The sequence below is a fragment of the Bos taurus genome, chromosome 3 (assembly GCF_002263795.3).
Source record: "Bos taurus isolate L1 Dominette 01449 registration number 42190680 breed Hereford chromosome 3, ARS-UCD2.0, whole genome shotgun sequence".
NCBI classification, from domain to species: Eukaryota; Metazoa; Chordata; class Mammalia; order Artiodactyla; family Bovidae; genus Bos; species Bos taurus.
Window position 1 is genome coordinate 29492814 of NC_037330.1, and position 11853 is coordinate 29504666.

Here is an 11853-nt window from a genome sequence, read left to right on the forward strand (position 1 = left end):
TCACTTCAGGGCAAATAGATGGAGAAACAATGGAAATAGTGACAGACTTTATTTTCTTGGGCTCCAAAATCACTGTAGACAGTGACTGCAGCCATGAAATTAAAAGATGCTTGCCCACTGGGAGAAGAGCTATGACAACCTAGAAAGCAGACACCACTTTGTTGACAAAGGCCCGATTAGTCAAAGTTATCGTTTTTCCAATAGTCACGTACAGATGTGAGAGTTGGACCATAAAGAAGGCCAGCACCAAAGGACTGATGCTTTTGAACTGTGGTGTTGGAGAAGACTTTTGAGAGTCCCTTGGACAGCAAGGAGATAAAACTGGTCAATCCTAAAGGAAATCAATCCTGAATATTCATTGGAAGGACTGATGCTGAAGCTGAAGCTCCAATACTTTGGCCATCTTATGGGAAGAGCTGACTCATTGGAAAAGACCCTGATGCTGGGAAAGATTGAAGGTGGGAGGAGAAGGGGATGACAGAGGATGAGATGGTTGGATGGCATCACTGACTCAATGGACATGAGTTGTTTGTTTGTTTGTTTGTTCTTGCTGTTAAGGAACTGGTTTATTTAACTGTATCAGTGCCATGGAAATTTATAGACATGGGAGTTGTACAAACAGAAGACTGCCTATACATTACTTTTTTACATTGACCCAGAAAGGCTTGAAGAGATGACTGCTGAGTAATAAAACAGTCCATCTAAATTTACATCAAATAATTTATCTTAAGGTACCCAAAAGGCAGTGTTAGTGCACACTGAGTACATATGTGTCATTTGGCAAAACCAACTTTAACATGTATCTTAGAATTACAGAACTTTAGAAATACAGAAAGGGTCACAATCGGACACCACAAATTATCCAGCATGTTTGTTATGAATTATTTCTCCTCCTTCGATTTCAGTTTGCTCATACAGCCACTTTTGATCACAGCAGCATTCGGTACCACATTTGGTAGAACCGCAGGCAGGACAAGCATAGAAACAGCCTAAGCAGTCTTCATCGAGGCAGTGACAGAGGTCCATTCCGCTGAAAATCCGGAGACCCTGGCTATTGTAGATCTTACTCTTTGCCAGGATCACTTGTCTGTCTGAACCAGCTGTTGCATTTTTGGTAAGCCTTCTTTTTTCTCTTTTACCAGTTTCTGGAGCAAATTCAGTTTGTTTTCCTGGGTTTGCAAATTGTAATGACCTCAAAGCTTTAGCAGTTCTTCCATCTGAGTCAGGTTTTCTTTTCTGCCGGTCTTCAGAATCAACATCCACACTTCCATTGATTATCTGTGTACATTTTGGACAAAGTTTCTAACCAGGTACAAGCTGTCTTCCAAATTTTGCACTCAGAAAAGTGGCATCATCTAAATCAATTACATGTAAATTTTTTTTGGCTAGTTTTTTGTGTATGTTAAATGGGTCACAACATGACTTCTGCAAATCATCAAATCTGTCCATGTAAACTTTTGCATGATGGAAGCAAATTGTATTGTTCCCAGAAAGTGTCATTCCAGTTCTCAGTTGAAGTAGAAGCATGTCATTTGATGACAATTCTTGCAAAGTCTTGAAACCTTATGACGAGTATAATGGGTTTTATGGCACTCATTTGTGGTCCAAAGCTGGACTCCAACTGAACATGGATCCATCATACTTGATTCTAGTAAATTTCCTCTTTCTGATTTTCGCCTAGAGATCACTCTCTAGCAGATCACCCTTTAGCTCGAGCTCTCCACCGACCCAGTATGCACCACACCCGCCACCTCTCTGGACATGAATTTGAGCAAGCTCTGGGAGTTGGTGATGGACAGGAAGCCTGGAATGCTGCAGTCCATGGGGTTGCAAAGAGTCGGACATGACCGAGCGACTGAACAACAGCAGCAACAATTTAAAAATCATCTCAATGAAGAACTGACTTTTCTTAACTATCACCTGGTTTTACTCATTTATACAAGCAAAATGATTAAGGTTTCCCTGGTGGCTCAGATGGTAAAGAATCTGCCTGCTGTGCAGGAGACCCGGGTTCGAATCCTGGTCAGGAAGACTCCCCTGGAGAAGGGAATGGCAACCCACTCCAGTATTCTTGCCTGGAGAATTCCACGAACAGAGGAGCCTGGTGGGCTATAGTCCATGGGGTCCCAAAGAGTTGGACGTGACTGAGCGACTAACACTTTTACTTTCATAAAATGAAGTTAATTATTTAATATTCCTCCTCCCTAGGAGCACTCTCTAGTCTCTGCAGATATATTGGTTTGATGATATAGGCAGATGCTTATCTTTAAAATCTATGAAGGTGGTTGATACTGTGCTTTTAGAAAAATGTCCTAATGTCTTGGTAACACATATAATGAGGGCCCACCAATGACTGTGGTGCTTTGGAACATTACAGAAGCAATCATTTACATAATTCCTGATGATCATTTTTGGGCTTCCCTGGTGGCTCAGAGGGTAAAGCATCTGCCTAAAATGTGGGAGATCCGGGTTCGATCCCTGGGTCGGGAAGATCCCCTGGAGAAGGAAATGGCAACCCACTCCAGTACTCTTGCCTGGAAAATCCCATGACTAAGAAGCCTGGTATGGTAGGCTACAGCCCATGGGGTCGCAAAGACTCGGACACGATTGAGCGACTTCACTTTGATGATCATTTTACAGCTATGGACCAGCAAATGTTAGATGCCTCCATTCCCTCCTCCTTTTTGAATTGGAGTTATGTTACAATTATTCTATCACTTTTTCATAGGTTGAGTGTTTAGGGGTGAGGAGACAAAGAACTTTTTTTCTTAGTTACAGGTCATCACATTGATAGGAGCTGTACCCCAGGATCCTCATTCACATGCAGGCCTGGTACAGATGACAAGATCCTGGATTTTGAGCTAATGATATAATGAGATGAGGCTTTAGGAAAAATATATAAATTATGACCAGAGCAGCAAGAAGCAAGTGAAAGTGAAAAAATTCCGGCCTCATTTTTCAGTAATAATTAAGAGTACAATATTTGGACTACACGAGTGAAGAGTATATGGGCTGGGGGCAGGGAGGGGAAGGAATGGTTGGACGGGTATTCCATTGAAGGCCCTGCTGCTGCTGCTAAGTCACTTCAGTCGTGTTCGACTCTGTGTGATCCCACAGACGGCAGCCACCAGGCTCCCCTGTCCCTAGGATTCTCCAGACAAGAACACTGAAGTGGGTTGCCATTTCCTTCTCCAATGCATGAAAGTGAAAAGTGAAAGTGAAGTCGCTCAGTCATGTCTGACTCTTGGCGACCCCATGGACTTGCCTACCAGGCTCCTCCATCCATGGGATTTTCCAGGCAAAGTACTGGAGTGGGGTGCCATTGCCTTCTCCATTGAATGCCCAGAGAGAAGTAAATAAAGGAGGAAATTTTACCCCACATTGCTCATGAAAGATATACTCTGGTTCTCTAGCCTTACACCATTGACTGTATGAAATAATGCAAAGGATATATAAGATTATGCAAAGATTAGATTCCCAAAATTTCATTTGCCCATATGTATACCAGTAGTGAAATAAGGAAGGTGGTTTATTATTATGGGGAAAGGTTTACTATTGATAGTAAACCTTTAAACAGAAATTTAAAACCAAGTATGTCTTACTATCAATAGTAAGAAGCCTGGTATGGTAGGCTTCTTACAACCATTACAATAGTAATAGTCTTACTATTACTATCAATAGTAAGACATACTTGGTTTTAAATTTCTGTTCTACTGGTTACTGATGCCACTTACCTTGGGGAGGCTATTTAACACCAGCTGGATTGTATCTTACAATTTTTTTTTTGTTTTTGTGTATTATTTTGGGAGTATGTTATAAATGTATTTGTTGGAATCCTTAACTTGTCAGTGGCTAGCTTTAGTGTGAAAGGACTTTGGCCTAGAATTATCTTTGCAGAATCTTCTGACATTAGAGGTCTGAAAGCTACTTAGACACTGTTTTTAGCCTTAGTGATAATGACAAATAAAAAAGACCCTTTAGCTATATAATTCCTATTCCTAGTCCCAAAAGAACGTATGATCTTTTTTTTTTTTTTAGAATGGAATAGAAAGCAGAAGATTGGCTCTGAATATTTTGCAAGCTAGAAATTCCACTTTGAACAATTAACTTACTGTTTATGCTTGAATGTCGACCTACTAGTTCACCAGGTCAGAATACCCTGGAAAAGTTGATAGGTTTGAGTGCTGCTTCTGAGACACAAACCCAGAATCTAGGTATAGCTCCATTAAGAAGGCAACCACTAAAAATAAGTGTCCAGTCCTGAGAACCTGTAAAACACTGATGGAGTCCAGCCCTGTTGGAAGAACCCAGTTAATTCTATTAGAGAATAGATCCCAGATTCCTTTCATCTTGGTGATTAGACCTTGGGCTAAAAGGAAGACATTTAACTCTTGCTGTATTTCAGGTGGGTTTCCCTGATGGCTCAGACAGTAAAGAATTACCTGCAAAGCAGGAGACCCAGGTTTCCCTGGGTCAAGGATATCCCCTGGAGAAGGGAATGGCAACCCACTCCAGAATTCTTGCGTGGAGAATCCCATGGACAGAGGAGCCTGGATGACTACAGTCCATAGCATCGCAAAGAGTTGGATGTGACTGAGCAACTAACACACACACATATTTCAGATACTGCTTGATCCTTCCACATAACATTATCTTATTTAATCCTCATTATTTCCCTGTGAAATACTTTATATTATTCCCATTTACAATTCCTCAAATGCCCCAATTTTTATTCATCTCCTCAGCTTTTATATGTCATGTTCCTTCTATCTGGAATGGTTTTACTCCTACTCTTTGCCTAATGAGTCCTTACTTGTCCTTCAGAGCTCCTCTCAGATGTTTCAACTTAAAGGAAACCTTCTTTATTTTGGTTTGTTTCCTTATTACACACTATATTTCAATAAGCACAAGAAATTATGTGATTAGTTATTTAATATCTGTCATTTATGTCCAGGTGTGAGCCCCATGAGGATAGGACCTGTATCTGTGTCATTTTTCTGGATTATTTATATGCCAAGTATGTGCAGTTCCTTACACACAGGTACTCAGTAAATAATCAATGTGCCATTGTGGCAAATGAATGCCATCAGGAGTTGAATGTTTGTGTAATGTAACTTCAAAAACTTCTTTCTTTAAATTACACCATACCCAGAACCCAACAGGAAGTTTCTTAGTGATTATTACCCAAGAGGCTCTTCCTTGTCTCTATTTCAGTTTTAGATTGGCTATGTCACTAGTCTAAGTTATCCATTAACCCTGGCTTGGGTGTGGCTCTCAGGGAACTGAAAGTCTTCAATAAGCCTCCCCAGCTGTGTGCGGGTGAGCTCTGCAGAACAGTCTCGCCCTTTCTGGGCAGCTGCTTTGAAGACAGGTGGACGGAAAGACTCCAGGACCCCATGTCCCATTAAGTAACTTTGCATGAGGACACATCTGGTTTACCAGGGTTTCTGACTTCCTGCTGAACTGAATTGCTTGTTCTGTAGGAAAGCAAAACTTGACTGCAAACATACATCTAAAATGAGCCCCCGAACTTTTGAGGAACAAACAGAATGCATAGTGAACGCTCTCCTCACCGACTTCTTAGGCCCCGCTTGGGAGGTTGGTAACCGGACCCTACAATGTGAAGATGAATCAGATTCAGGTAAGGCTTCTGGGCCTGAGGTGGTAATTGCAAGTCAGTAAGAAAATCTGAATCTGCTAACTTATTTCCTCTGAAGTCTCAAAAGGCAAACTAAGTTTTCAGCAATATCTGGAGTCCTCATAGCAGGGAAAGAGATTCTCAGTGAAGGGACAATTTTTTGTCTATTGGTGTTGACACTATATTAAAGATTTTCTTGGGAGGATGAGGACTGGATTGTTTAGAAATCTAGAGAACTTGCTTCAATGCCCAGGTCCCTGGGGCTTGCCATCACTTCAGGCATTGTGATAAATGCGACTGTGCTCCTTTTTAGGGGAGGTTTCCTCTTTTGATGTGGCCATCATTGCGGGTCGCCTTCGGATGCTGGGTGACAAATTCAATGGAGAATTGGAAGCTTCTGCCAAAAATGTCATTGCAGAAACCATTCGAGGACAGGTCAAGTTTCCACTACTTCTTTCTATTTTTTGTTTCTGGTTTATTCTATTTCAGACACTGTTCTCTTACTATGCTTATACAACTGTGACTAAAAATGTTCTATGAAAGATTTGGGGGCTTACTGCATCCAGGGAGATACAGCAGGAATTCTTCAATTCCAAGTTTTTAGCAGTTAATCAAAGACAAGGTGGTATTGAGGTAAAAAGCTTTTGGCACAGGCTCATCAGCCTTCTGATTGTTTTTCATCAGAGCTGTGCTTTATGGCATAGAACATGTGTATATATATATATATATATATACACACACACTTTTGGTAAAACATTGGTAAAATGTTTTTTATTCTTGGTAAAACATTCTATTCTTTTAGCACCTTTTAAAATATTTTGCTGGTGAAAGTGAAAGTCCCTCAGTCATGTCCCAACTCTTTGCGAACCCATGGACTAAACAGTCCATGGAATTCTCCAGGTCAGAATACTGGAATGGGTAACCTTTCCCTTCTCCAGGAGGATCTTCCTAACCCAGGGATCGAACCCAGGTCTCCCGCATTGCAGACGGACTTTTTACCAGCTCAGTCACAAGGGAAGCATTTATTTTGTTGGTAATGGGCATCTTGTTTCCCCTTGAGATCCAGCAATAAAACTATATACAGGAAGGATAGGCATTTGACAAGTCTGATGCAATGGGGAATAAGTACTTACAGCAGCCCACTTAGGTGTATCTGGCTTTTCATCAGAGTCCTGATTCTTGGATTCTGTATTGGATATAAATACCATAGACCATGTTTTAGAAGAGGTTGCTAATTAATATCAATAATGACAGCTAGTATTAACGCATTACTTACCATGTGTCAGACAATATTCTACATGTTTTACACTTATTATCTCATTTAATCCTTACACTACTCTATGAGGCATCATAGAAGCAATTGTAGTGCAGCTTTTCCCCATGTATGTATAACACTGTGAGAGCAAACATCTAACCCAATTTTGTCCACTTGCTGTATTCACACAACTTAGACTGTAGAACCTATAGGCCAGGTGACCCCAACCTGTAAGATCTAATCCCTGATGACCTGAGGTAGAGCTGATGTAATAATAATAGAAATAAAGTACACAATAAATGTAATGAGCTTAAATCATCTTGAAACCATCCCCCCACCCCTAGTCTGTGGAAAAATAGTCTTCCACGAAACTGGCCCCTGGTGCCAAAAAAGTCAGGAGGAACTGCTGATCGGTCCTCAGTTTTCTGACTTAACATCCATTTAAGCAGGTAAGGAAACTGTGTGTGTGCGCTTAGTTGCTCAGTCGTGTCTGACCCTTTCTGACCTCATGGACTGTAGCCCTCCAGGTTCCTCTGTCCATGGGGATTCTCCAGGCAAGAGTACTGGAGTGGGTTGCCATTCCCTTCTCCAGGGGATCCATCCAGGGATCAAACCCAGGTCTCAGGCATTGCAGGCAGATTCTTTACTCTGTGAGCCCCTAGGGAAGCCCAAGTTTCATGTGTACCACATAATTCCATTTCTGTATACACCACAGCATGCTTGCCACCAAATGTCTGGTTTCTCTCCATTACCATAAAATTGACTGCTTTTTCATATTTTGACCTTATTTTTCATTTCAATGTGGACTCATGAATTCCTACTTTATTCAATGGGTTATAATCTGTTGCTATCATTATTTATTTGTATGCCCAAATTGCCCCAGATTCTACCAGTAGGACTCCTTTCAATCTGGACTGTGATTTTGGCATGTCCCTATCATTCTTTGAGTACTACTTTAATTTTTTTTACAGAAGATCTTGTATTTTCCAAGCTACAACCTGAAATTAGCCATTTTCCAGGGAACTCTGATTTCTTTTTACAGAGAACATAATTTGGAAACCAGGATATAGGCACTCTCACTGTGGATGCCCTTCTCATCTTCTTTGGGTTCTAACACCCTGCTCTGGCTACCATGGGCCCTCTATGCCACACCACAGAAATCTTTGTTGGCCCCACCTAGGGCTTCCCTTGTGGCTCAGCTGGTAAAGAATCCACCTGCAATGTGGGAGACCTAGATTTGATCCCTGGGTTGGGAAGAGCCCCTGGAGAAGGGAAAGGCTACCCACTCCAGTATTCTGACCTGTCAGGAGAATTCCATGGACTGTGTAGTCCATGGGATCGCAAAGAGTCAGACATGACTGAGCAACTTTCACTTTCACTGGCCCCAAATAATGGCTTTTGGATCAAACTTTTGGGGAAGGGTAAAGGAAGAGGAAAAGCTTAATCTATTTTTTACTTTAGAGTTTCTAAGACTTCAGTCATTTAAGCCAGACATTCAGGATTTGACCAGCTCTACTATCATGTACTTAGGATTTTTCTTTCAAATCATTTTTTTTCTTTAATAATTTTGTTCATCCTGAGCAAATTGTGGGTTTGATGGGCTACTTATGTTTTTTTTTCCTAATACCCATTGCAATAAATTAAAAAATATTAAAATAAGAAAAGTTTATCCATTTATTCTTTAAGATTACCTTATGGATGGGAGGGGAGTTGGGGGAAGAATGGATACATGTATATATACGGTTGAGTCCCTTCACTGTTCACCTGAAACTCACAACATTGTTAATCAGCTATATCCCAATACAAAATAAAAAGTTTGAAAAAATATTATCTCAAAATAAATTTACTTAATTGGAAAAAAAAAAGATTACCTTAGATACAACCAATATGTCCTTGCCGTTCTTTGAGAAACACTAGCTTTACTGGATTCCTGCAACTGCAGCCTCCTGTACCTTTTTAGTGATACTCCACTGATATATCTTCTGTCTTTCCCCAGGCAGGAATTGTACTTCAGAACACAGTAAAATCTCTCAGCAATGCCTGGTGTGCCCAAGATTCCAGCTTGGCTTATGAGAGAGCCTTTCTGGCAGTGTCAGTGAAACTTCTTGAACATGTGGCCCGCATGGCTCCTGAGGTGGCAAGACAGGTGGTGAGGCCCATAACGAATATGATCAATGGCAACACTGCCATCCGAGAGTACATCCAGGGCCAGGGAGGATGGGTAAGTATTTTGGACCCCTGGCTTTGCTGGCCATTGGCATTGTTTTTATATTAATATATATATTTATATTAATACTGAGACTCCAGTTCATGGTTCTTTCTGTCAGTTGGAAACCATGCAGGTAAACAGGACTTCCAACTTTGCTGAAAATGACAGGATTATTCGGGGTTTTTTTTGCCATGGAAAAGGGAAGCAGTCAGAAGCTCAGCCGGCAGGTCTTGGACCCCAGAGTGTTCATGCATGCATGCATGCTAAATTGCTTCAGTCATGGCCAACTCTTTGCGACCCTGTGGACTGTAGCCTACCAGGCTTCTCTGTCCATGGGCTTCTCCAGACAAAAAAACTGAAGTGGGTTGCCATGCCCTTCTCCAGAGGATCTTCCTGACCCAGAAATCGAAGCTGCATCTCTTGCGTTGTCTCCTGCATTGCAGGCAGATTCTTTACCGTTAAGCTACCAGGGAAGCCCTGCACCCCAGAGGCAGGTTGCCTAAAATATTGACTGCTAACTTTGTCAAACTAATTTCTACTTCCTTCACATAATCATCTGTGATTCTATTTATGGTGAGGTTGTAACATCAGTCTGACTTTGCTCTACCCCTTGGTAAGTTTCTGGGTCTCCTTCCCCTAACATGTTTTGGGTGTGTGTTGAGGAAGTTCAGAATCATCTTACTATTGTCTAACCAAGAACAATGATATCTGCTGTAGTGGTAACGATAGGCGGCGTTCTAAGCCTATGCCTTAGAGCATCTGCTCCGTGGAGCATGTCTTCATTTTCAGGATGAGCAAAAGCCTTAATAGGAGCTACCTTCCCTTAAGGTGTCTGCAGGTCTTTCTGGTTTCTTAAGGGAGTTCCTGAAGACCATCCCTTTGACTGTAGGATATTCATTGTCTTTCCTAGGAAAATCTGGAGGGCTGAAGAAGAGATGGAGCTGTTTCCCAGCCTGAACAGAACTTCTTTGACTGATCAGATGATTGATCTCTGGTGATTAAAATCAACCAAATTAAAAACAACCAAATAAAAACCCTCTTTCTCTTAAACAGCACTGAATTTAGCTGAATAATCTCTTTTCTACTGATTGTTAAAGTTAGGAGCATCTCCCAGAGGTCTACAGAGATTTTTTTTTTTTTGGACAGTAATTACATCTTTATTTCAAGTCATTATCATCTCCAAAAACTACCTTTCATTTGACTGCACAGTCTCACTGCAATGTTTCACAGTAAAATTACACTCCTCAAATTTGAAGAGCCTGAATAAAAAAAGCTAGAGCCCCCAAGAATTTCTAGGTACTGACTTAGTAACAGTGTCTACTGGCACAAACCTTATATATTTATTCATATTTTTAAAACTGAAATAAAAGAAATGAAAACTACTTTAATGAAAAAGGAAATCAGAAATGAGGTTGTTAAATATAACTAGCTACATTTTAAATACAAATACCAGGTATTCCCTGATTAGCATAGGTAAATGTCTAAACTATTAATATCAACCCAAATTCTGGTCTTGGAAAAAGATCAGAGACAATTACAAAGAAGGTGCTTCATAGTATCAGGTCCATTTTTAAAACAATGAGATCCTTCGGGACAATCAGTTTAGTCTTTCTTTTTATCAGACATTTCTGTTGGTCCTCTTGTTGGTAATCCATTTATGTCTGCACCCTCATAGTCTACTTTGCCTTTGTTTTTATCATTGGTTTCTCGTATAGCTTTCCGAGGCCACATACGGCTAACAAAGGGGGAGATCAGACGGTATATATATGGCTCCAGGAACTTTTTGTAGACCCAGAGCAGAACTGGAATGACGATGCAGGGAATGCACACCATTGTCCCGGATGTGAGTTCCTAAACGTGAGGGCAGGAGAGCCGCGCTGCGCACCGAGGCCGCCGCCCACGCCGCCCCGATCCCCGCAGACCACTACCCGGTTCGGCTCACCGGCCACAAATCCCACGGGCACTCTACAGAGATTTTTATACTTTCTGTTTTTACATGAGGGGTCTTCCACAGTGACACAGTAGTTTTAATGAGATTTTTTAGTGCAACAAAGACCTCCAGACACAAAGTAATGACTTTAGAAGTGGAGTTCCAGGCAACAGGGCAGGTTGCTGGAGATAGTGTAGGGAAAAGGGAACCCACAGTGAACCATTCCATCAGATTTAGCTCCATCCTCCGATAAGGCATCTGGTCTACTAATTTTGCAGTCTAAAGCATTTCAGGGAGATCTTTGGTTTAGAAAATCTTGTTACTTTAAGTTGAGGATTTTCTTTTAAATTCATAACCTGAATCTCATGTAAATATCACTGGAGCCAAATTATTTTATATATTGTCAAGGCTGGAAGCAAGAAAATAGCAGTCTGTTCATCTGCTATTCTATTAGAAAGGCCAAAGAGCAACAGAGCAGTCACTGCATTTCTATGACTACAGAAAACAGGAAGTGCTGGCCCCCTTGTGGGACTGCAGGGCCATCCTAGCTTAGATGAAGCCGCTGTGTACATGCCACAGTGTTTCTCGAAGTGCGGCTCACTTGCCACTTGTGGACCTTATACGTTGCTGATTTCCAGGCTGCATCCCTAGAGATTCTGTTTTGGTAAGGGTAGGCTGGGGCCTAGGATCCTACCTTTTTAATTGGTCCCACTGGTGATTCTGATGTGCACACAAATTTTGAGAACCATCACATTCAAGCAAGGGTTGGGGAATTACAACCCACAGACCAAATCAGCCCATAGCTTTTTTTTTTTTTAAGA

The 11853-nt window shown here is 41.3% G+C and overlaps 2 protein-coding genes and 1 pseudogene across 2 annotated transcripts; 1 reads left to right on the forward strand and 2 right to left on the reverse strand.

The window, feature by feature from the left end:
• Positions 1 to 702: 702 nt before the first annotated feature.
• Positions 703 to 3589, reverse strand: LOC782889 (ARL14 effector protein-like; annotated as a pseudogene).
• A 1718-nt stretch (positions 3590 to 5307) lies between these two features.
• On the forward strand, positions 5308 to 10148 carry BCL2L15 (BCL2 like 15). Its single transcript, NM_001075417.2, is given in 4 exon segments — positions 5308 to 5641; positions 5952 to 6073; positions 8890 to 9114; positions 10013 to 10148. Coding segments are annotated over 4 exon segments (489 nt in total). The 5' UTR covers positions 5308 to 5517; the 3' UTR covers positions 10031 to 10148.
• A 318-nt stretch (positions 10149 to 10466) lies between these two features.
• LOC112445971 (UPF0729 protein C18orf32 homolog) lies at positions 10467 to 11068 on the reverse strand. The gene has a single exon (XM_059885036.1). The coding sequence runs from the start codon at positions 10933 to 10935 to the stop codon at positions 10705 to 10707; it is 231 nt and encodes a 76-aa protein (XP_059741019.1). The 5' UTR covers positions 10936 to 11068; the 3' UTR covers positions 10467 to 10704.
• Between the last annotated feature and the right edge of the window lie 785 nt (positions 11069 to 11853).

Coding starts and splice junctions, on each gene's coding strand:
- LOC112445971 (XM_059885036.1), bottom strand. CDS start 10,935: ATGGTGTGCATTCCCTGCATCGTCATTCCAGTTCTGCTCTGGGTCTAC.